Source organism: Mobula birostris, chromosome 1, assembly GCF_030028105.1.
Source record: "Mobula birostris isolate sMobBir1 chromosome 1, sMobBir1.hap1, whole genome shotgun sequence".
Taxonomy (NCBI): Eukaryota; Metazoa; Chordata; class Chondrichthyes; order Myliobatiformes; family Myliobatidae; genus Mobula; species Mobula birostris.
Genome location: NC_092370.1, coordinates 211,086,714 through 211,113,166, shown reverse-complemented (window position 1 = coordinate 211,113,166; position 26,453 = coordinate 211,086,714). Strand labels below are relative to the sequence as shown.

At 39.1% G+C, this 26,453-nt stretch overlaps 1 protein-coding gene across 8 annotated transcripts in view; it reads left to right on the top strand.

Annotated features, from left to right (window-relative positions):
• Positions 1-26,453, top strand: part of LOC140204200 (MAPK/MAK/MRK overlapping kinase-like) — a 119,332-nt gene that overhangs the window by 8,641 nt on the left and 84,238 nt on the right. For 6 of the 8 annotated variants that reach the window (XR_011887556.1, XR_011887555.1, XR_011887558.1 and 3 more), the window contains exons 3-6: positions 10,834-10,923; positions 19,734-19,804; positions 23,901-23,979; positions 25,500-25,548. Coding sequence is in view for 5 of the 8 variants with exons in the window: in XM_072270690.1 (XP_072126791.1) it covers positions 10,834-10,923; positions 19,734-19,804; positions 23,901-23,979; positions 25,500-25,548 (289 nt within the window). In the remaining 3 variants the exon portion in view is untranslated. Of the gene's footprint in view, positions 1-10,833; positions 10,924-12,059; positions 12,197-19,733; positions 19,805-23,900; positions 23,980-25,499; positions 25,549-26,453 lie in introns of those variants that run through there. The other 2 variants (XM_072270739.1, XM_072270729.1) reach the window with 2 other exon arrangements.

Here is a 26,453-nt window from a genome sequence, read left to right as displayed (position 1 = left end):
TAATCTCTAATAGAAGGTAGGCCCCATCTCCCCCCTTTTCCTTTGCTAATTGCAACATTTTGAGATGAACTCTAGACCTTTTACCCTGCCATATATATCTTGATAGCATCTTGTTCCAATCATTGAATTGATTTTGGTTAATCTCTATTGGTAGGGTCTGAAAGAGATATAACAGTCTGGGCAGTATATTCATTTTAATAGATTCAATCCTTGAATTGAGACCAAGAAAAGGAATTAGGTTCCATCTTGTTATATCTTCCTTAATTTTTTTTTATATATAGGCTGATAATTGCATTCTGATAAATTTGCCAAATCTTTTGGCATAATGATGCCCAAATATTTGACAGGCTCTGTTTGCCATGCCCAAGGATATCTACTTTCAATTTCTCTTGGTGGGCTATAGTTATATGAAAGTAGTTGGGTTTTATCTATGTTGATCTTGTATCCTGATAATTGGCCATATTGTTCAAAGGATTGCATCAATTTAGGTAAAGAGTATGTTGGTTGCCCTAGACAGATCAAAATGTCATCCACATAACAGGCCAATTTATGCTCTGTTGCTTTAATAGTAATTCCCCTGATATCTTCATTTTGTCTGATGTATTGAGCTAATGGTTCCAGATATAATGCGAAGAGTAGCGGTGACCATGCACAACCCTGTCTCGTGCCCCTTTCTAGGGTAAAACTATTTGATAAATATCCATTGATTTTAATCCTAGCAGTAGGATTGTCATATAGTGCCTGTATAGTTTTAATAATTGTGTCATATAGACCAAATCCATGTAAAACTCTGTAAAGAAAATTCCAATTAACCGAATCAAATACCTTTTCAGCATCCACGCTTATCACTATTGCTTCAATTTCGTTTTCTTTTAATGTGATCCATAATGTGAAGTGTCCTTCGTATATTGTCTTGTGTTTGGCGTTGTTGTATAAAACCTGTCTGATCATTATGTATCAGTGTGGGTAGAAACTATTCTAATCATTTGGCCATGATGGAGGTAAATTTTCTATAATCCATATTAAGAACAGATATTGGTCTAAATGACCCACATTCCATTTTATCCTTGGCTTTTTTCAGTATAGCTGAGATTATCGCCTCCTTCCAGCTGGGTGGCATTTGCGCCTTTCTTAGGGCCCAGTTCAGTGTGGGGAGTAAAACAGGAATTAACTCACTTCTAAATTCTTTATCCCACTCCGCCATATATCCATCTGATCCTGATGACTTGCTTAATTTAAGCCTACTAATTGCAGTTTTTAGTTCAGCTTCAGTTATGTCAGCAGTCATTGTTCTTTTTTGTTCTTTGCTTAAAGTGGGTAACTCTAAAGAATTCAGGAAGGTGTCAATTTGGGTTATGCTTTCCCCGGAACTGTGGAATATAGAGTTTTGTAAAACATTTCAAAAGCTTCTTGAATTTCACATAGCCTTTTTTTTTAATCACATTTGTTCTTGGATCCCTAATTCTATGAGCTGTATTTTCTGCTATCTTTTTTTTTCAGTTTCCACGCGAGTATTTTCATTGATTTAGATCCAGTTTCATAGTGTCTCTGTTTCAGAAACATTAAATTTTTCCTAATTTCTTGTGTAACCAAACTATTAATTTCATTCCTAATTTTTAAAATTTCCTCCAGTGTATCCTGTGCCAAACTCAATTTGTGTTTTTTTTTCTGGTTCCTTCAGCTTATTTTGTAATTCCTCTAATGTTTTATTCCTTATTTTTTTCTTATATGAAGATATCGCTATAATTTTCCCTCTTAAGACAGCCTTCAGAGTATCCCATAGAATGGGAGGTAAAACCTCTCCATTATCATTGAATTCTAAGTAAAGACCAATTTCTTTTTTAATTTGTTCCTTAAAATAGGGATCATTGAGTAGACTTGAACTTAGTTTCCAAATAGTATTCTTTGGTTGTAGGTCAAAATCAACAGATAAATATATAGGTGCATGGTCACTTACATCTATTGTCCCAATTCCACAGGTGATTATTTTGCCTTTATCTTTTCCAAATGTTATGAAATAGTCTATTCTTGTATATACGGAATGGGGTGCAGAATAATGAGTGTAATCCCTTCTGTCAGGGAAAAAATCCCTCCATATATCAATTAGACAAACATCTTCAAAAAGAGTGTTAACTTTCTTGTGTAAGGACTTTGTTTCATAAGTTTTTCTATTGGAAGGGTCTAACTTTGGTTGTAATTGTAAATTTAAGTCTCCCCCACATATCAAGAGACGTTCTGTTTCCATTACCATAATATTAGTAATTTTCTGGAAGAAACTAATATCACTTCCTGGGGGTGCGTATATATTCAATAAAGTAACTGGATTTCCATCTGTATTCCCCCTTACCAGAATATATCTGCCCTCCTTATTTCCCATTTCGAATACTTTTTCAAAATTTAGCTTGCTTGAGATGAGAATAGCAACTCCTCTTCTATGTCCTGATTTGTATGAAGAGAACAAATTAGTGAAGCCCATTCTCTTTAATTTTCCATGCTCATTATCACTTGTGAGTTTCCTGTAAATATACTACATGAACTTGTTCTTTTTTCATTTTTGATAGAATTTTACTGTGTTTGATTGGACTCAACAGCCCATTGAAATTAAAAGAAATGAATTTTACCTTGTCCTTAGCCATGTGTACTTATCTGTTAGTATATCATTGAAATTTGCAGAATATAACTTAATCGATCTACTCCCTGAACAAATAAGGGCCAAGAAACGCGAAAAATAAAAAATAAAAGGTAACAAAGGTGTGATTCTAAGGCTGGGGTCTCTAGATGACCCTGGGTTGAGCTAGAAAAAACATCTAGCTGTGGTGGATAGCCCCTCCTACCTGTGGGTTGAGGGCCCCTGTTGCAGTACCTATAAAAGTAAGTAAATAAAACTATGTCCATTACACAGAAATGATTTCCCCGTGTATTCCTCCCATGTATATATTCTCACTTAGGTGGGGAAAAAGGAGTGAATGAATAAAAAAAATTGAGTAATATAAAATCCACATTATAATGCGTATTTCTCGAGATAGGTATATCACTAAACGGAAGCAAAAATAGGTATCTATTTTTGCTTCCGTTTAGTTTATCAGCACTTTTAAAGTTAGCCAAACCTTATGCTCTTCTGGAGTAGGTGAGGGCTGTCTTCGGAGAACTCACAGTCTCTTTGTAATATCCTTCTCTCGTCCTCCTCCCATCCCCTGCTTTCTTGGTTCTCTTACTATTTCCCAAACACATTGGGATGTCTGCTCAGCCAGGCTTTCCCTTGGTCTGACCACGCTAATGGGCAGCGCTCTGTTCTTCATGTCTGTAGTTGCCTCTTCCACCGTCTGATATAGCTGTATCCCTTCTTCGTAAAACACTCTCAGTTTAACAGGGTTTGGAATTTAATCTTTTCTTGCTTTAATATTCGTTTCGCTTCGGAATATTTCTTCCATTTCTGTAGGACCACCGGGGGGTAATCTTGATCGAAGTATATGAACTTCCCATTCCAAAACACCCTCTTCTTACCCCAGGCCCTTCATAGAATCTCCGCCTTGCTCTTGAATCGAAGGAATCTAATTACTATTGAATGCGGCTTACTTTCTCTGTCTCTGGAAGGCCTTGGGATGAGCGCACGATGCGTCCTCTCAATTTCAAGCTCCACAGTCGGGGGAATCTCCAGCGCTTCCCACAGCAGCTTGTCTACAAAGTCCATCATCGACAATCCCTCTACTCCTTCGGGAACATTATAAATCCTGATATTTTTCTATCGCGATCTTCCCTCCTGGTCAAGCAATTTACTTTCCTGTTGATTTAATATTTTTATTGTCTTACTTAGTATCTGTTCCACGTTTTGCAGGCGATCTTCCACCTTCTCAATTCGTGTCTCTGCCATCGCTATTTTCTGATTGACGTTGGCGAGCTCTGACTTTATATCATTTAGTTGCTGTCTTATATCTTTTTTGACTTCCCTTATCTCTTCCAGAATCTTTATCATATATGCCGCTTCGCCTGAACGAGGCCCAGTGTCAGCTTCGCCGCCACGCGCTGCACCTCTCTCTTCCATAGGCTCCGCAGTGATGCTTCTTTTTAATCCCCATTCTTGCCCCCCCCTATCAATTCAGATATTTTCGAAAGATCTTGTATTTGATGGATTAATGGGGCAAAATATGCGTTTTTCCAGAGGAGCTATTGATTTAAGCTGCCATTCTGGATAATGACATTACCGGAACCAGAAAAAGCTTTTTCAAGTATGTAAAAAGTAAAAGAGAGATGAGAGTGGATATAGGACCACTAGAAAATGAGGCCAGAGAAAAAATAATGGGGGACAAGGAGATAGCAGATGAACTAAATGAGTATTTTGCATCAGTCTTCACTGTGGAAGACATTAGCAGTGTGCCAGATGTTGTAGTGTGTGAAGGAAGAGAAGTGAGTGCAGTTACTGTCACAAGGGAGAAGATGCTCAAAAAGTTGGAAGACCTAAAGGTACATAAGTTACCTGGACCAGATGAACTGCACCCTAGGGTTCTGAAAGAGGTAGTGGTCGAGATTGTGGAGGCATTAGCAATGACCTTTCAAAAATCATTGCACTCTGGCTTGGAAGATGTTGGAGTCAATTGTTAAGGATGAGGTTATGGAGTACTTGGTGACACAGAACAATATAGGACAAAGTCAACATGGTTTCCTTAAGGGTTTGTCTTGCCTGACAAACCTGTTAGAATTCTTTGAGGAATTATAAGTAGGATAGATAAAGGATGCAGTGGATGTTGTATATTTGGACTTTCAGAAGGCCTTTGACAAGATGCCACACATGAGGCTGCTTACCAAGTTAAAAGGCCATGGTATTACAGGACAGTTACTAACATGGTTAGAGCATTGGCTGATTGGTAGGAGGCAGTGAATGGGAGTAAAACGATCCTTGTCTGCTTGGCTACCAGTTGGTAGTGGTGTTCCTTCAGGGTCAGTGTTGTGACTGCTTTTTATGCTGTATATAAATGATTTAGATGATGAAATAGATAGCTCTGTTGTGAAGTTTGCAGATGATACGAAGATTCTTGGAGGGTAGGTAGTATTGAGGAAACAGGAAGGCTGCAGGAGGTCTTAGATTAGAAGAATGGACAAGAAAGTGACAAATGAAATCCATTTTTGGAAAATGCATGGTCATGAGCTTTGGTAGTAGAAATAAATCTACAGACTATTTTCTAAAAGGGAAGAAAATCCAAAAAATCTGAGATGCAAAGAGACTTGGGAGCCCTTGTGCAGAACACCCTAAAGGTTAACTTGCAGGTTGAGTCGGTGTTGAGGAAGGCAAATGCAATGTTAGTATTCATTTCAAGAGGTTTTGAATACAAGAGCAGGGATGTGATGCTGAGGCTTTGTAAGGCACTGGTGAGGCAGCACCTTGAGGATTGTGAACAGTTTTGGGCTCCACATCTAAGAAAAGATGTGCTGGCTTTGGAGAGGGTCCAGAGGCGGTTCACAAGGATGATTCTGGGAATGAAAGGGTTATCATACAAGGAACATTTGATGGCCCTGGGTCTGTCCTCACTGGAATTTAGAAGGATGGGGGGGGGGGATCTCATTAAAACCTTTCAAATGTTGAAAGGCCTAGACAGAGTAGATGTGGAAAGGATGTTTTCCATGGTGGAGGAGTCTAGGACAAGGGGGCACAGTCTCAGGACTGAGGGGCATCTATTTCAAACAGAGATGCAGGGAAATTTCTTTATCTAGAGGGTGGTGAATTTATTAGCGCAGGCAGCTGTGGAGGCCAGGTCATTGGGTGTATTTGAGGCAGAGATTGATAGGTTCTGGATTGGACACAGCATCAAAGGTTACAGGGAGAAGGCTGGGGAATGGTGTTGAGGAGGGGCAAAAAAGGATCAGCCATGATCAAATTGCCAAATTGTGCTCCTACGTCTTATGGTCTACAGATCTCCTTAATGTTAAGGCCAGCATGCAAACACTTTCTTCACCACCCTATCTACTTCTGCTTTCTACTTTCAGTGGAAATTGCGCATGTCCCTTTGTTCCACGACACTTGTCAGTGCCCTGCCAGTCACTGAATTTACAAGTCCTACCTTGTTTTGACTGTCCAAAATGCATCACTTATCTAAGTTGATGTTCATTTGCTGCACTATACATAAAACATCTTAATTTAGTTTCATAAGAAAATTGTTAATCATGCCATGTCAGTTCATAACTAAATCATTTACGTACTGTAAAAAGTATTCACCCCGCCAAAGTTTTCATGTTTTATTGTTTTACAACATTGAATCACAGTGGATTTAATTTGGCTTTTTTTTGGACACTGATCAACAGAAAACAGATCTCTACAAAGTGATCTAAATTTATTACAAATATAAAGCACAAAATAATTAATTGTGAATTAGAGAAAATCTGCAGTTGTTGGAGATCCCAGCAACATGCAGAAAATGCTGGAGAAACTCCGCAGGTCAGGGAGCATCTTTAGAAAAAGAGCACAGTCAACATTTTGGGCTGAGACTGCAGTAATTGTTTGCACAAGTACTCACCTCCTTCAAGTCAGTATTTAGTAGATGCGCCTTTGGCGCAATTACAGCCTTGAGACTGTTTAGGTAGGTCTCTCTCAACTTTGTGCATCTGGACATTGTAATTTCTTCCCATTCTACTTTACAAAACTGCCCAAGTCAGATTTCATTGGGATTGTGAAATAACAGCCCTTTTCAAGTTCAACCACAAATTCTTAATTGGATTGAGGTCTGGACTCTGACTTGGCCACCCCAGGACATTAACTTTGTTGTTTTTAAGCCATTCCTGTGTAGCTTTGGCTTTATGCTTGGAATCATTGTCTTGCTGGAAAACAAATCTCCCAAGTGGCAGTTATCTTGCAAACTGCATCAGGTTTTCCTCCAGGATTTCCCTGTATTTTGCTGCATTCATTTTACCCTCTACCTTCACAAGCCTTCCACAGCATGATGAAACTACCACCGTGTTTCAAGGTAGGGATGTTGTGTTTTTGATGATGTGTGGTGTTTGGCTTACGCCAAACATAACATTTAGTCTGATGGCCAAAAAGCTCTTTCAGCTGACTTCAGAGTCTCCCTCGTGACTTCTGACAAACACTAGCCGAGATTTCATCTGAGATTTTTTCAGCGGTGGCTTTTTCTTTACCACCCTCCCGTAAAGCTGTGACTGGTAAAGGACCCAGGCAAAAGTTGTTGTATGTGCAGTCTCTCTCACCTCAGCCACTGAAGCTTGTAACTCCTCCAGAGCTATTATAGGTCTCTTGGTGGCCTCCCTCACTAGTCCCCTTCTTATACTGTCACTCAGTTTTTGAGGACGGCTTGCTCTAGGCAGATTTACAGCTGTGCCATATTTTTTCATTAACTGATTGACTAACTGTACTCCAAGGGATATTCAGTGACTTGGAAATTTTCTTATAGCCATCTCCTGACTTGTGCTTTTCAATAACCTTTTTGCAGAGTTACTTGGAGTGTTCTTTTGTCACCATTGTGTCATTTTTGCCAGGATAGTGTATCACCAGCACTTCAATATGCATATGATCCAAGACCTCACTTGTCCTCATCAGGGTGTCAGCAGTGGAGAGGGTCAGCAACTTTAAATTCCTCGGTGTTGTCACTTTGGAGGACCTCTCCTGGATCTAGCACATATGTGCAATTATAAAGAAAACATGGCAGCGTTTTTACTTACTTAGAAGTTTGTGAAGATTCGGCATGTAGTCTAAAACTTTTCAAGCTTCTATCAATATGTGGTTGAAGAGCACAGTGGGTGCATCACAGCCTGCTATGGAAACACTAATGCCCTTGAACAGAAAATCTTACAAAAAAGGGTGGAGACTGCCTAGTCCATCACAGGTAAAGCACGCCCACCTCTGACTGAGGACATTGACACGGAACGTTGTCACAGGAAAGCAGCATCCATAATCAGGGACCCCCTCTACCTAGGCAATGCTGTCATCTTGCTGTTGCCATTAGGAAAAACGGTCCAGGAGCGTCAGGACTCATAGCACCAGATCCAGGAACAGTTATTACTCCTCAACCATCAGGTTCTTGAACCAGAGGGGATAGTTTCACTCAACTTCATTAACCCCATCACTGAACTGTTCCCAGAAACTATGGACTCACCTTCAACGACTGTTCATCTCATAGTCTTAATATTTGTTGCTTATTTATTATTTTTATTATTGTTTCTTCTTTATCTTTCTTTTTGTATTAACACAGTTTGTTGCCTTTTTCGCACTGGTGGTTCAGTGGTCTTTCATTGATTTTATATTAGTTATTGGATTTATTGTGTATGCCACAAGAAAATGAATCTCAGGGTTGTATATGGTGACATAGATGTACTTAGATAATACATTTACTTTAAACTTTAAACTACTTATTTCCATCATTGGTGAACACCAAGGAGAAATAGACATTTAAAATCTCAGTCATCTCCCATAGCTCCATACATAGGCAGTCCTGATGGTCTTTAAGTGGATGTAGTCTCTCCATAGTCACCCTTGTACTTTTAATATAGCTGAAGAAACTCTTGGCAATATTTTGGAGTGGCATAGTAGTGTAGCGGTTAGTGTAATGCTTTACAGCAACAGTGAACAGGGTTCAATTCTCGCCACTGTCTGTAAGAAGTTTGTATGTTCTCCCAGTGACATCAGACTGCTCTGGTTTCCCCACTCATTCCAAATACCTATGGGTAGTAAGTTGTGGGCAAGGTGTAGCATCTGCTCAGCCATGCTCCCTCCCCCCACCTGGATCAGGATCATTTGACCATGCCACCACTTGCAGGCTGCTCCTAGCACATTCTCAGATTGTGTTGGTTGTTGACTCAAATGGTGCATTTCACTGTATATTTCAATGTGCATGTGACAAGTAAAGCTAATCTGTTTTCACTTCTTTTTAACCCTGCCTGCCAAATGTATCTCATATCTTTTTTATTTCTCTTTATAGTTTCTCTCTTAAGCCTGGCGTTAAATATTTTATATTTATTGAGGGGTTCATTTGCACCCAGCTGCTTAAATGTGATATGTCCTCCCTTTTTATTCCTTACCAGAGCTTCACTATATCTTGTCAAACAGGTTTTTCTGAACTTGGTATATCTATCCCCATCTTAACAGGAATATGCTGCCCCTGGTCTCTTGATATGATCCTTTTAAAAGCCACGCACTTGGCAAATGTTCCTTTGCCCTCTTGTGATGATTTGAAAAAATCTGGACTTCCATTTCCCTACCTGAAAATCCTTTGTGCCTTTATTTTTGATGAATTTGACGAATCTAGTCTTCTAGGTCATGGTAACTTAGTTAGTAATTCAATTCAAATCATTGAAGTCTAGTCCACTTCTGTGTATTTTCATTAGGCAATACATTCAAAACCATTGAAAATGATCAATATTAGATTAAATTTACGACATCCTCTAGGGATGCGTAAGAGACTGCAGATAGAGTCATACAGTCACAAAAAGTACAACACAGAAACAAGCCCTTTGGCCAATCTCGTCTGTGCCAATCCACTTAAACTGCCAGCTTCCATCAACCTGCACCAGAACCATAGCCCTCCGTACCCCTACCATCCATGTACCAATCCAAGCTTCAATTAAACGTTGAAATCGAGCTCACATGCACCACTTGTGCTGGCGGCTCATTCCACACTCTCACAACCTTCTGAGTGAAGAGGTTTCTCCCTTAAACTTTTCACCTTTTACCCTTAACCCATGATCTCTAGTTGTAGACCCACCCAACCTCAGTGGAAAAAGCCTGCTTGCATTTACCCTATCCATACCTCTCATAATTTTGTATAGCTTTGTCAAATCTCCCCTCAGTCTTCTACGTTCCAAGGAATAAAGACTTAATCTATTCAATCTTTCCTTATAACTTAGGTCATCCAGTCCAGGCAATATCCATGTAAAGCTTCTCTGTACTCTTTCAATCTTATTTGCATCTTTCCTGTAGGCAGGTGACCAAAACTGCACACAATACTCCAAATTAGGCCCCACCAAAATCTTATACATCTTCTAGATGCTTGAAATCCAAAGCAACATGCCAAAAACTAGGAACACAGCAGGTTAGGCAGTATTACAGAGGAAAATCAACAGTAGAGGTTTTGAGCCAAGAGCCTTCAAGGGATTGGAAAGAAAGACTGGATTCTCTGGGGGACTAAATGAACACCTAAACCCACTATGGAACTAGTTTCTCATTTAAGATGCACAGAATAGCTGTACTATAACTGCCAATACACCACTGGATAACCATTGTGTACCAGACCCTTACTCTTTTTGGTGATGGGGTGGCAATATGTCTCTATCAAAAGAGGTGTGAGTGCTCCTTCTGTCCGTTAGCCTGCTGGTTCCTCTTGGGCAAGATGTAGCATCTGCTCAGCCATGCCCCCCCCTCCCAGATCAGGATCATTTGAAGACATGGGAGCAGGTGGTAGATGGTAATATGAGCAGCTGATGCATATCGCAAGTCCTGGCTATGTGACAACTGACACCAGGCAGACAGTCTCTAAAGAGTAGTGCTAATGGCTGGAGTCACCTGTCTTGTAAAGACATTGTCCAGAAGGCAGCAATGGCAAACTATTTCTGTAGAAATATTTGCCAAAAATGATCATAGTCACCATGATCACCTACAGCATATGATGCGAAACATAATGATGATGACCAAACCCTTAAAATATAAATAAATAGTTTCACAATTTCTACAGATGTCAAGCCATTTTTATTGTTTAAAACGGTTTGAGAAAATGTCAAAGTTATTGGAACCTTGAAAATTAATTTGATGTTAATAAACTGTACAGTTCATAATTACAAATGTCTGAACCAGTTTTCTCCCGTTACCATTGTTTTGTGTTCAAATTTTGGAATTAGTTTAGAGGAAGTGAACAATCTACGTGAAATTCAAGCTATGCGCAGACTGAGCTTGCATCCTAATATTCTTCAGCTACATGATGTGGCTTTGTAAGTAGTGCTTCGTTAATGTACTTTATAATTAAACAGAAAATGTAATATAAATTTGGTTATAGATTTGACTGTTTATACTTTTAGTTAATTTGCATTACTAAGCAAAACACCTGAATCTGGAGTATATATTGCATTCCATTTAGCATGGTATCTAATACATACCGTTTGTATTTCAACATGGTTTATGCTCAGCAATGCATTCAAATTTTATGAATGTTTTTGATCCACATCTAGAATTTGCCCATTGCATCCTTGCTGAGAGCTGTGGTGTTATTCCATAGAAGAATTAACCTCATTTTAAATATAACCCTTTATTTTGGAAGATCTTTAAATGTTGAATACACAATGCTTTCACTATTTCTGTAATGCTAATAACTAAGTATTTCTATATATGATAGAAAATTTGCAGATGCTGGAAATCCAGAGCAACACTCTCAAAATGCTGGAGGAACTCAGCAGGCCAGGCAGCATTTATGGAAAAGAGTAATCAGTCAATATTTAGGGCTGAGATGACAATTTCTCAAACTTCGGGTAATTGCCCCCACCCCTTCACTGTTCTCCATTCACATTTCCCTCACTCACCTTATCTCCTTACCTGCCCATCACCTCCCTCTGGTGTTCCTCCCCTTTCCCTTTCTTTCATGGCCTTCTGTCCTCTCCTATGAGACTCGCCCTTCTCCAGCCCTTTATCTCTTTCAGCAATCAACTTCTCAGCTCTTTACTTCACCCCTCCCCCTCCCAGTTTCACCTATCACCTGCTATTTTGTACGTCATTCTCCCCTCCCCTCCCTCACATTCTTGCTCTGAGTTCTCATCTCGTTTTTCCAGTCCTGATGAAGGGCCTCTGCCGAAAACATTGACTATTTACTCTTCTTCTATAGATGCTGCCTGGCCAGCTGAGTTCCTCCAGCATTTTGTGTGTATTTCTATATATGGACATTTTTTTCCCATCTATACATTGTAAAATGTCATTACACAGTCATGCCACCCAGAAGGTAGCTATGAAAAGCATGTCATCACAGCTTATCCTAATCTATCCTCATCTGTCCTCAACTTGCATGCACTCTCAAAATTAATGATTGATTAAAAATTAGAGGACGATCCATCACTGATTTTTTTCCTTCTTAACCCAGAACAATGATGCCAGTTACATTACCAGATGGTTCAGCGCAGAATGACTTGATTTTGGAACTTTCTACTTATGTAAAACTCAAGTTTATATTGGAAAATCATTGGACCATAAAGGAAGATTCCAGGAAGAATTTTAAATGTAAACAGACTATATTGATGTTGACTTGACAAAGCACAATATTATCAGAAGTATTAAATACTTCTGTATCTGTTCCTGTATCTGTGCTGCTCCTTATTTGTGTAATCTAAGTGTTGTTCCAGTGGCTGCACTCTTCTCATATTATTTCATATATGGATTTGCCTCATCCATTCCGTGCAGCATTGCATTCCATACTTCCAATATGAAGATGCTTCTTTAAGCATTCTCCTTACCTGTTTAGTGATGATTTAAAATTAGTAATGCATCATCATTGGCTCTTCAATCAGAAGAAATTTTATGTTCCTGTTCTTTTGATTAAAAGTTTTCAAGTATTTTAGAAACCATATTGTCTGTTAAGTATATTCTTGGTCTTCGTTAGGGTACAGATGAGCCTCTTATTTTCTTGCACCACCTAGCCTATTCCTTCCTAGCTTGACTCCATCATTTCTCCCTGATCCAGTCCCTTCCCACTTGCATCCATAACACTTCTAATATATTCTGCTACTTTGATATTCACTAGCTCCAGCTAGCTTATCGTTACCATTGACTTAAAATCCTTTTGCAGCTCCATTGCATGCAAGGATGGTCTGGAGGCTCTCCAGTTCTTCTTTGAACAGTTCCTCAATCTGCACCATCACACATTTGTCTGGCTGAGCTTGTTCATACTTTGAACAATCTCTATTTCAACTCTGTTTGCCTTTCTTCAAATCAAAATTGTAACAATGGGAATTCTCATGACTTTTTATGGAGTATGTGGAAAAATGTTTGTTTCAATCCTATCCAGGGCTCCCTCCCTCAACTCCTTCTCTGGTACCTCGAGAACTGTTCTGGTGTTGCTTTCTGTACTCATACAGAACTCAAATTTCATTAGTTTTGCTGCCAGTTTCCACTCTTCTCTCACTTTCATATGGTTCATCTCTGACTCAATCCTTCGCTGAATCTCTCTGACTTTGGGATCGGTTAGTGACAAATAGCAACTATAACCCCACAGACTCCCACATTTGCCTCCTATAAGGAATCCATTCCATTCACTTAGTTCCTCTATATCCTTTGTATGTTTCTGATGTCAAGACTTTCCATGTAGGTGCCTATGAAATGTCTTCCCTCTTTCGTAACTGTGACTTCTCCTCAACCGTAGAGAGGACCACAGAGCCATTGATCACTTCTCATCTATTTCTTCCATCTCTGCTGTCCTCTCCTCTCCTGGATAAAGTAGTGATAGCAGTGCCCTAGTCTTCATTTTTCACTCTTTTACAGATCATCCTTTGTAACTACACTACTTTCAACACCTTTCCCTCCTCTTTCAGCAATCAGAAGGGACCATTCTTTTCGCGTCTCCTCAATACACTCCTAAGACATAGGAGCAGATCTAGGCCGTGCAGCCCATCGAGTTTGCTCTGCCATTCCATCAACCTCTGCTTTAAATATACCTAATTCTTGGCCTCCAAAGCCATCTGTGGCAATGAATTCCACAGATTCAGCACACTCTGGCTGAAGAAATTCCTCCTAATCACTGTACTAAAGGGATGTACTTCTGTGGCTGTTTCCTCTGTGCTCACTCACCAAGTTCACTCTATCTAGACCTTTCAATATTTGATGGGTTTCAATGAGATCCCCCCTCATCCTTCTAAACTCCAGTGTGCACAGGCCCAGAGACATTAAATACTCCTCATACATTAACCATTTCATTCCCAGGATCACTCTCATGAACCTCCTCTACATTCCCTCCATTGCCAGCACATCCTTTCTTAGATAAGGGGCCAAAAACTGCTCACAATACTCTTGAGTGTGGGCTGACCAGTGCCTTATAAAACCTTTTTGATCTCCACCAACCACTTCACTCCTCATGGCACTTTTCCCTCCTACTGTAGTAAATGTTATTCTCCTTCCAGGCAAAGCAGTAATTCACTTGCAGTTCAAATTGAGTTCACAATGTGGCCACATTTACTCTGGAAAAATCCAAACATGGATTGGCTGATTGTTTTGCAACACTACTGCATTCAGTCTGCAATTGTGATCCTGAGTTATCTGTATTGTTTTCACTTTAATTGTTCATCTCACTCTCAATCTGACCTGCCTCTCTATTACATTTGTATTGTTATGATGAGGACCAACAAAATCTTGAGTTCTGCATCTGGGCACATTGCAACCTTCTAGACTCGATATCAAATTACCCATCTTCACATAACTCACACTCTCTATTAGTATAAGACCTGGCCTGTTCTTCATTATTAGTAATATTGGCTCAGTCTTTCTCTGTCCACTAGCATGGTCTGTCATGATGGAAATTTTCTACGACTCTGCAATTCACATTCTTTTGTTTGTATTCCTGGCTTCTGTCATACTCTTATTAATTTATCAATTTGTCAACTTTATCCACACCTCATCTTCATGGTAACACTGGCCTCACCCACAGTCATAGAGCTCCACAGCAGAGAAACAGGTCCTTCAGCCTGGCTAGTCTGTGTCAAACTGTTATTGTGACATTTCCTTTGTCTGATACGTTTCTTTTTGAACCTCTCTGGAATCTAAAGCTAAGCTAACATTTGTCCATGATCTGATGAAAGATCTTTGATCAAACACCTTAATTCTGCTTCTCTTTCCAAGATGTTTCTTGCCTTGCTGTGTGTTTCCAGCACTTTTATGATTTTTTTTTTCAGATTTCCAGCATTGACAGCTTTTAACTTTTCTATTATTTTCTCAGTTCTTACAACAATGTGTAAGAATCTGATTCATGATGTTGTCAAAGTGAACCTAAATTGCATAATATATTTAATTTTGATAAATTTCTTTAAGTGATTACCCAAAAATCCTCTATTATGATCTAGTTATTGTTTGTATTATGTTTTTGCATTATTTCCTTATGATTGTACTCAAAATTATATTGTTCTTTTGATGGCTTTTTCCAGCTGTACTTACAAGAAGTTGTGCAGTTCAATTTTTGAGTCTGTCAACTCAAATTTTCTGAGTCTTTCTATTAAATATGTTTTCATTCCTTACTATCTCAGAATCAGTATCAGGGTAATTATCACCAGCATGTGTCATGAAATTTGTTAACTTAGCAGCAGCAGTTCAATGCAATACAATAAAAGAATAAATAAATAAATTGCAGTATGTGTATGTTGAATAGATCAAAAATTGTACATAAACAGCAATATAAATATTTTAAAAAGTGAGGTAGTGTTCATAGCTTCAATGTCCATTTAGGAATCGGATGGCAGAGGGGAAGAAGCTATTCCTGAGTCGCTGAGTGTGTGCCTTCAGGCTTCTGTACCTCCTACCTGATGGCAACAATGAGAAAAGGGCATGCCCTGGGTGTGGGGGTCCTTAGTAATGGATGCTGCCTTTCTGAGACACCGGTCCTTGAAGATGTCCTGGGTACTTTGTACCCAAGATGGAGCCGAATAAATTCACAACTCTCTTCAGTTTATTTTGGTCCTGTGCAGTAGCACCCCCACCCCCATACCAAACAGTGATGTAGCCTGTCAGAATTCTCTCCATGCTATATCTATAGAAGTTTTTGAGTGTATTTGTTGACATACCAGATATCTTCAAACTCTTAATGAAGTATACTCTAAATTATTGTACAATATTTATCCATATTAATTTGTATCTGTTGCATGTCTTAACATTATTCTAATTTGTTTGCATACTTCTGAAATTTTTGTAGTTCTTGTCAAGCCATCTGTTCCTGTTTTGTCAGATGAAGGAACACACAATCTCAAAATTGTATGAGTTCTGTTGGATTTGTTTATACTGAACAAAACACACATCCATTATTTTACCATTTATCTTAAATATTTTCTGCTTTTCAGCTTTGTTGCCAAATTTTAACCAAAATTTTAGACCTGAAATTTTCTAACAAATTTCTGGTTAGACATTTCTGCACATTTTATTGAATACTTTTGAAAAATCCACATATTACATCAATTTAAATATTGGCCAAAGTTTTTCCTTAATGGCAGATTTTAATTAAAAATTGGAGTGAAGGCAGCAGTAAGATGATACAATCAAGATGATGCACGACTTCCTTGTCCATTCGTTCCTCCCTACTGATCTCCCTCCTGGTATTTATCCTTGCAAGTGGAACAAGTGTCATACCTGCCCCTTTGCCTCCTACCTCACTACCATTCAGGACCTCAAACAGTCCTTCCAGATGAGGTGACACTTTACCTATGAGTCTATTGGGAGTCATCTACTGTATCTGGTGCTGCTGGTGTGGCCTCCTGTATATCAGTGACACTCGATATTGATCCGGAGACCACTTTATCAAGCACTTACCCGCCATTAAAAGCAAGATCTCCTGGTGGCCACCCATTTTAATTCTACTTCCCATTACCATTCTGACATGTCAGTCCAAGATCTCCTCTACTGCTGTGATGAAGCCACACTCAAATTAGGTAGCTTCCAACCTGATGGCATGAACATCAATTTCTCAAACTTCTGGTAATTGCCACCCCCCCCCCCCCCCCACTTCACCATTCCCCATTCTCATTTCTCTCTCTCACCTTATCTTACATGCCTATCACCTCTGTCTGGTGCTCCTCTCCTTTCTCCTTCTTCCATGGCTTTCTGTCCTCTCCTATCAGATTCCCTCCTCACCAGCCTTTTAGCTCTTTCACCAATTAACTTCCCAGCTCTTTACTTCAACCCCTTTCCCCTCCCAGTACCACCTATCACCTACTACCTTGTACTTCTTCCTCTCCAAACGCCCCCCCCAACCTTCTTATTATAATTCTCATCCTTTTTTTTTCTCCAGTCCTGATGAAGAATCTTGGCCCACATTGACGACTGTTTACTGTTTTCCATAGATACTGCCAGGCCTGCTGAGTTCCTCCAGCACTTTGTGTTTGTTGCTCTGGTCAGGATTGGTGCTGAGCTGCGATGTCCGTTGAGATCATGGCTCAGACTTAGTTTTTATTAGATTTGTAGGGATGGTTTTGGAGACAACATGGTGAGTTAGGGGACAGATTAGGGTTTAGAGACAAAGATGAGGACAGAAAGAGGTAACAGTCAGTGCAGAAGCCATACATAGTCTACACTGAAGGGCTCTGCAGTAGAAGGCCAGTGAATCCTGTGGACAGATGTTCAGAAGTCAGCACATAGATGTAAACCAGCGATCGCCATGGTCAGTGACTGAGATTGGCAGACCCTGTGGATGAGAGCTCGTGCACTCCCACCCCCCATCCCCGGTTGGTGAGTCCTGATGTCGGAGGTCTGTGCCAGTCTGGAGTTCAAGGTCTTGTGATTGATGAGTCCTGAAATCAGTGCTAAAGGTTGAAGACCGAAGATGGCAAGTCCAGAGGTCAAGGCCCAATAGTTGAAGTCCCTAGGTCTGGAAGTTGGAGGCTCAAGCCAGGGGTAATCTCCAAGATCTGAGTCTGATGTCGGAGGTCTTTGAGAGTTCAGAGTTCAAAGTCCTGTGCAAGGTGAGAACTGTGGTTGATACCAAAGCCGAAGCCCGATATTCAAAGACCAAAGTCAACGAGTCCGGAAGTTGAAGCCACCTGTTCATGGCCCATGGGTCAGCGTGCCTGGAAGTTGGAGGTCCAATGTCTGCAAGTCTGGGCCAGAGACTAGAGGTTCGAGGCCCACAGGTGGCCTGTTTTGAGGTGTGTGTGTGGATGGGTGGGAGGGTGAAAAAGGGGCTTGTTTTACTGTTGCCGTTGCTTGTGTTATTGTGCTGAACGTTGTGGACATGCTATGTTGGTGCTCCCGGAATGTGTGGTGACACTTGCAAGCTTCCACTAGTACGTTCTTAGGCTGTGTTAACACAAGCTGTGCATTTCAGTGAATGCTTCAGTGTACATGTGATAAACAAGTGGTTCTTTATCTGTAGATTATTTTGCTGCAGTTGTATTTCTCTCATAGGGCTAATCTTCTAAAAGTAACATTCATTTGCCCTAACCAATATCATTTACTTCAAACTTCAGAACTTCACTAAAGGTGTACAGTCATGACAATATATCAATTTCCTAACCTTTTCCTTTCATGCTATGGTCTCATAGGTGTTGATTGTGATTGATAATCAGCTAGTTTTTAAGTATGGAACTAAACAGTGCTAACAAACAATTTGACAGTGACAAAGTAGGAATGTTTTGTCTTTATTTCATTGTATTAAAATTATGATAACGCTGGCTTGAAAATGTGTAGGAATATAAGTGGAAATAAAGTATGAGCTATCAATTTCTATCAAAACAAGCCAAGGAGCTAAGCACACGTCAGTTGTCTTGTGTTGTTATTTGACCACTGAGTTTAAAATTCTTGCATAAATACAGAAGCTCTGAACTTGCTGGCTGCTCTTTGCTGATGATTTGTTGATTATGCTGTAATGTTGAACTCCTCATGGGAAAACCTCATGGCCACCCACACATCTTATTCTGTTAATATCATCAAGTCCAGCTCTAATTTAATAAGGAGCTTTGAAGAACATGTCTTTAACATTAGTGTGTACCACAGGGCTTATACGTAGCCCCTTGCTGTACTTGCTTTACACCTATGACTGTGTGGCTAAGCACAGCTCCAATACCATATTCAAGTTTGCTGATGACACCACTTTTGTGGGCCAAACCAAAGGTAGTGATGTATCAGCATAAAAGAGGGAGATTGAAAATTTAGCTGAGTGGTGTCATAATAACAACCTGTCACTCAAAGTCAGCAAGACCAAGGAACTAATTGTAGACTTCCAGGAGAGGGAAACCAGAGATCCATGAGCCAGTCCTCATCGGAGGATCAGAGATGGAGAGGATTAGCAACTTTAAATTCCTGGGTATTACTATTTTAGAGGACCTGTCCTGGACCCAACATGTAAATGCAATTGCAAAGAAACACAACAGCACCTCTACTTCCATAGGAGTCTGCGTGACATCTAAAACTTCGACAAACCTCTATAAATGTGTAGTGGAAAGTTTATTGACTGGCTGCATCATGGCCTGGTAAGGAAACATCAATGCCTTTGAACAGAAAATCCTACAAAAGGTAGTGGATTTGGCCCAGTACATCATAGGTAAAGCCCTCCTAACTATTCACTATATTATGCTTGCATCTTTTATTTCATTTGTTTTTCTTATATTCTCCTGTTGTTTCCTGACGATCACTTTTCCCATATTACCTTTCCACACAAATATTCAATTTTTTTTTGGCTTTTAAATTTTATCCTTCCTATTGTCCATGATCTCTTTCTCCTTAATTGCTGTTCATCTTTAATATCCTTCAGTTCTAAGGGTATGAGATCTGATTTCATTTTTATTTTCACAAATAATGCCTGATCATTTGAGTAATTTCTAGCATTTGCTGATTTTGCGTATTTTTCTTTTGTATATTGTATATAATTTTACAAATATACATTATTTTCTATCATAATGTCTTGAAGAATGAGCTTTGACTTTTTTAGGTTAGCCACAATCTCTAACATAAGTTGCACAAAGTTCTTTTAAATTAAGGTAGATCCTGACAAACTCACAATTTTATTGTATTTTGTGTTACATTGAACAAATACAAATAATTTTATTTTCTTTCTTGTCTTTTTTCTTTCCAGTGATAAAAAATATGGGTCTCTTGCTCTAATATGCGAACTCATGGACATGAATATCTATGAACTGATACAAGGTCAGCACTGTTAGGTTGTCTGAATTTGAATATCTGTTGCTGACAAATAATGCAGTGAAAGAAAAAATTATATCAGTATATTTTCTCAGGACATTTCTTGTATTAAGTGATGTCAATCTTTACAAGAATCTAACACAGAAGAGTTGCAGTATTGAGAAATCTGTGTATCTTTCTGATTATCTGAAAATTAAAAATCTTCCATCTCCACAAACTATTTATATAAACAAAGTTTCCATTGTACATTTGTTTGCCTCTATGTGATATAAATTGTATCATGTTGGATGTACACCTTTTCTGTAAAATCTGTCACCATAGCATTTGATATGTTCTAGCAGCTCATCATTGAAGATTGCAGATAAACGATGGTGCCTATCCAATAGTACCATAATTTTTTATTCAAGAATTATTTAAAAACAAAGGAAATATACCTAACTTTAAGAGTGCAGAACTGAGGAATGCAGCATCTCTGAGAAAATTATTGAAATTGAATGTGGCATGAAAATAGAAACGTTTGAAATTTACTTTGAAGTTCTGAGTACAGGGATGCTGGATGAACAAGAAAATATGCATGTTACAGAACTGTGGCAAAATTGTTAATGACCTAGATTAGTATGAGTAGGGAGAAAAAGGATAGCCAAATATCCAGCTAATGTTGACCACATTAGAATAGTTTGGATTTAATTGAATTGACTTTATTACTTACATCATTCTTGATGCATGAGGAGTAAAAATCTTTACGTTACGTCTCTGTCTAAATGTGCAATTTATAATAACTTGTAATAAATAGTATGTATAACAGGACAGTCAATATAACATAGAAATACAGTTGTGTCAGCATGAATTAATCAGTCTGATGGACTGGTGGAAGAAGCTGCCCCGGAGCCTGTTGGTCCTGGCTTTTATGCTGCAGTATTGTTTCCCAGATGGTAGCAGCTGGAACAGTTTGTGGTTGGGATGACTCGGGTTCCCAATGATCCTTCAGGCAGTTTTCACATACCTGTCACTGTAAATGTCCTGAATAGTGGGAAGTTCACATCCACAGATGTGCTGGACTGTCCATATCACTCTGCAGAGTCCTGCGATTGAGGGAAGTATAGTTTCCATACCAAGCAGTGATGCAGCCAGTTAGGATGTTCTCAATTGTGCCCCTATAGAAAGTTCTTAGGATTTGGGGACCTATACCAAACAACTTCAACCATCTGAGGTGAAAGAGGCACTATTGTGCTTTCTTCATCACACAATTGGTATGTACAGACCACACCACATGAGATCTTTGGTGATGTTTATGCTAAGGAACTTAAAGCTGTTCACCCTCTCAACACCAGATCCATTGATGTCAATAGGGGTTAGCCTGTCTCCATTTCTCCTGTAGTCCACAACCAGCTCCTTTGTTTTTGTGACATTGAGGAAGAGGTTGTTTTCTTGACACCACTGTGTCAGGGTGATAACTTCTTCTCTGTAGGCTGCCTCATTATTGCAAAGGTGGTTATCGTATTAGTACTTTTCCAATAATGGAAATCGGTATAGCACTAAGACAATTTGGAAAATGTCAATGGTCCTCAAAAAGTACTGGTATGACAGAGTTTGGTACAGTTGGCTGCATTTTCAAATAGTGTATCTAAAGGGCACTATGTGGATGAGAAATAGAAGGCCAAGGAAATATTCTTGATGATATTAGAGATAATCGTGAGAAGTGGAAAAGGATGTAATTGAAGATGACTTTCTAGCCATAACTTGATGGTTTATGATAGAGTCAAATAACTGGATTGGCTTTCGAGGAGTCAGGTCATGGCTTCAATCCATTCATTGATCCTCATATACATAATGAAATACTGTAAAGAAACATAGAAACATAGAAAATAGGTGCAGGAGTAGGCCATTTGACCCTCCGAGCCTGCACCGCCATTCAGTACGATCATGGCTGATCATCCAACTCAGAACCCTATACCTGCCCTCTCTCCATACCCCCTGATCCCTTTAGCCACAAGGACCTTATCTAACTCCCTCTTAAATATAGCAAATGAACTGGCCTCAACTGTTTCCTGTGGCAGAGAATTCCACAGATTCACCACTCTCTGTGTGAAGAAGTTTTTCCTCATCTCGGTCCTAAAAGGCTTCACCTTTATCCTCAAACTGTGACCTCTCGTTCTGGACTTCCCCAATAGTGGGAACAATCTTCCTGCATCTAGCCTGTCCAATCCCTTTAGAATTTTATACTTTTCAATCAGATCCCCCTCAATCTTCTAAATTCCAGAGAGTATAAGCCTAGTCGATGCAGTCTTTCATCATATGAAAGTCCTGCCATCCCAGGAATCAATCTGGTGAACCTTCTTTGTACCCCCTCTATGGCAAGAATGTCTTTCCTCAGATTAGGGGACCAAAACTGCACACAATACTCTAGGTGTGGTCTCACCAAGGCCTTGTATAACTGCAGTAGTACCTCCCTGCTCCTGTACTCGCATCCTCTTCGCCCTTCACCGCCTGCTGTACCTGCATGCCCACTTTCAATGACTGGTGTATAATGACACCCAGGTCTCGTTGCACCTCCCCTTTTCCTAATCGGCCACCATTCAGATAATATCTGTTTTCCTGTTCTTGCCGCCATGAATTTGCCCACTCACCTAACCTATCCAAGTCACCCTGCATCCTCTTAGCATCCTCCTCACAGCTGACACTGCCGCCAGCTTCGTGTCATCCGCAAACTTGGAGATGCCGCATTTAATTCCCTCGTCTAAGTCATTAATATATATTGTAAACAACTGGGGTCCCAGCACTGAGCCTTGCGGCACCCCACTAGTCACTGCCTGCATGAAGTCAGGCTCTTCAGCCCATGAAATCCACACCTAGCATCAAGCATGCATTTAGTGTAGCCCCACAATAATCCCACTTTATTCTTTCCACAATCCCATCAATTCCCTTTAGATTCTACCACTTACACACTGTGGGGGTTTACAGTGAACAGTAAAACCTACTAAAGCAACACACGCAAAGTGCTGGAGGAACTCAGTGTGTCAGGCAGTATCTATGGAAAAGCGTAAACAGTTAATGTTTCGGGGCAAGACCCTTCTTCAGGACTGAGAGGGAAGGGGTGAGATGTCTAAATTAAACTGGGGAGTGGGGGGGGAGAGGCTGTCTGGAAAGTGATAGGTAAAGCCAGGTGGGTGGGAAAGGTCGAATTACATACCAATCCACATGAACTTTGGACATGAGGGGAAAATCAAAGAACCTGGAGGAAACTCATGAAAGAACAATGTTCAATATTTTATGTCCCAATAGAACTTTGTATAAAATTTTCACAGATTATTCACTACTTTGATGTGTGTGGATAATTGCAGTTGTACCACATTTTAGAAATGGTTACCTTACAATTCGATGTTTATAATGTCAAATAAACAGGAATGCTCATACATAGATTAAAACATACATAGGTAAATACAGGGAAATAATGAGATAAAGGTAAAAGATGACATTAGAAACTCAAAACTTGTAAGGTCATTTCCATCGTAAGACAATGAGGGACATTTCGATAGAGGTATATTAAATTATAAGGGTATAGATAGGGTCAATACAAACAAGCTTTTTTTTAACTGAGTTTGGGTGGAGACTAGAACTAGAGGTCATAGGTTAAGGGTGAAAGGAGAAATATTTAAAGGGAATCTGAAGGGTTTTTTGTTTACTTAGAGAGTGGTGCAAGTGTGGAACAGGCAGCCGGTGAAAGTGATGGATGTGGTTCAATTGCAATATTTAATGAAAGTACATTGATGGGAATGGTGGGCTGTGGTCCAAATGGAACTAGGCAGAATAATGCTGTGGCATGGACTAGATGGGCTAAAGTGACTGTTTCTGTGCTGTAGTGCTCTATGACTCTGTAACTATCAGAGACTCTACATTAGACTGTAATCATCTTAAAATGCAAGGATCGTGAGGCTAAAATATTCTCAAGAAACCAGTGCACTTTTTGCTTTTACTTAAGAACCCTTTGAAAGTGTGTTTGGAATTATATATAGTCTTTGAGTATAATTTATAATATTTAGTTGAAGATTTTTAAGAGACAAGTAAACTAGCGTAACATTTACAAAAATACTCTTATTTACAGGGCAAAGGCATCCTTTACCTGAAAGTAAAATAAAGAATTATATGTATCAGCTATGCAAGTCCCTTGAGTACATGCACAGGTAAGTACAGATTGAAAAAACGATGACCATAAATATATTCCAAGTAATTATGGTCCTGGTTTTACTGATAATGGCCACAGCCAATCATGGGGGAACTTGCGTGATCCAGACACAGATTCTGCGTACCAGAGCATTACAGCATCCAACAATAAAGCTTGAGTAGTATCAGAATCCTCCAGGTGCACTGGAGATGCTGTATCTCTGAAGGCACCCTGCAAACAGTCATGTTTAACATTCAAAAATAAAATAAAAGAAAAAATGATGGTTTGAAAACTAAATCAACTAAAATATTTAGTTTAAAACATTAAATAAAACATATAATTAAAAAGCAGCTTAACTGCTTGCCTTTCCCATAGTCTGGCAGTCCCCAGTGAAATCACAGACTTGCATATATACAAAGTTCAAAGTAAAATTTATTATCAGAGTACATTTATGTCACCTCATACAACCCTGAGATTCTGTTTCTGTGGGCATACTTAGTAAATCTATAGAACAGTGACTGTAAACATAATCAATAGGCAACAAACTGTGCGAATGCAAATATAAATAAATAGCAATAAATAAGGAACATGAAATAGTAAGATAAAGAGTCCTTAAAGTGAGACCGTTGGTTGTGGGAACACCAGAAGTAGAATGAGTGTAATATCTAATCCAGTAGAATATCTGACAACCAATTTCCTAGCTAGGGAGACTTGCAAGATTGAGGTCAACCACTAGATTCCACAGTGAGTTCAGCACTGGACTGTATTAAGATACCAGCAATTGATAAGTAAGTTCAGAAATTCCATGTTTGACTATCTACTCATGCATGGAAATTTTGGACTTGCTAACATTTAACAGCAAAATATGAATTTTTATAAATTATTGAACCATGTTGAGTTAATGGTTATTTGAAAGGATTAGCTTCAGAATTATATTACTGAATGTAACCTATGACAAATTTTCTTAAATTTCTTTGATATGCTCATAAAAATGTTTTGTTCATACCTTCATTGTATTTTTAGAACTGTTGTTTTAGTATTTACAGGGACTAATGATCAATAGTACACTAATTGAAAAATTACTAGAAAATTATAAATATAAAAAATTATAAATATAAGAAAGACTTGGAATGGAAATCACCCTCTCCCCCTTCTTTTTGGAGATGGATGGCTGACATGATCTCAGTCATACAGATGGAGAGACTTAGGTTCTTGAGAACCAATACAATTAAAAAATTTTTGGCTATCTGGGATCCATTTCTTCCCTACCTAGATGAGGCCGGGGGCAGACGAATAATTTCCCCCCAGCTGATTTCTCACGGCCCTCATCTGAGACTTAATGTTTAGTACTTCTGAGCACTTTGTACAATAGGCATCCATCTAATGTTATGTTCCTTTTTTTCTTCTTATTTTTACACATGTCTGAGCTTATATGTTCTTGTTGATTTCATTGTTTTTTGAAAATTTTGAAAATAAAGTATTAAAAAAAGAAAGTCATGTTCATTCCATTAGATTATGAAATCTTTTTATTTGATACAGAAATGGAATTTTTCACCGAGATGTAAAACCTGAAAATATCCTAATTAAGGTATGTTACTTGTACAGTTTTTCAATCACTCAGAAGAATGCTAGTTCATATCAACAATTTTCTAATGCAGAAATTAGCTAATTTTAGTTATGTTATTAATGCAAAGTGCTCTTGCTACTGACTGACAAGTATAAGAATTCTGGATAAAAACAATGGACTGTAAGTACTCAATAGGTCAAGTAACAAATGTGCAAATAGAAATGAGCTGTCTTTCAGGTCAATGACCTTTCATCTGACCTAATCCTTCAATTTCTTGTGTTTATTTCTTATTTCTAGTGTTTGAATCTTTTTTGCTATTAAAGTAGAAAATCCACATTGATTTACCATAAAATTAACACCACACAGTAGATGGAAGGTTACTGTATATCTGATTGAAATGTACTTGACTTGGAAGTGACCAAAATGGAAACTATTTATTTGGCAACTGATGCAACACACACAACATGATGAAGGAACTCAGCGGATTAGGGAGCATCCATGGAGGGATATAAACTGTTGACGTTTTGGACCAAGATCCTTCATCAGGACTGATAAGAAAGGGGGCAAAAGCTAGAATAAAATGGTGATGAAAGGGAAAAAACATGAGCTGGCAGTTAATAGATGAATACAGGTGGGAGGTGGAGAGGGTAAAGTGAGAATGATGTGAAAAGCTGGGAGGTGATAGATTGAAAAGGCAAAGGCCTGAGGAACATAGAATCTGATAGGTCAGTAGACTGTGGACTAGAAGGAAGGAGGTAGGAACTAGAAGGAGGAGGGTGTGGATGATGGACAGGTTGTGAGGGTAGTAGGGGAAAAAGAGAATGGGTAAAGGCCAAAGGAATAAGGAAAAACAAAGGTGCGATGGGGGTGGGGGGGGGGAGAACAGAGAAGAGTGGTTACTGAAAGTTAGAGAAATCAATGTTTTT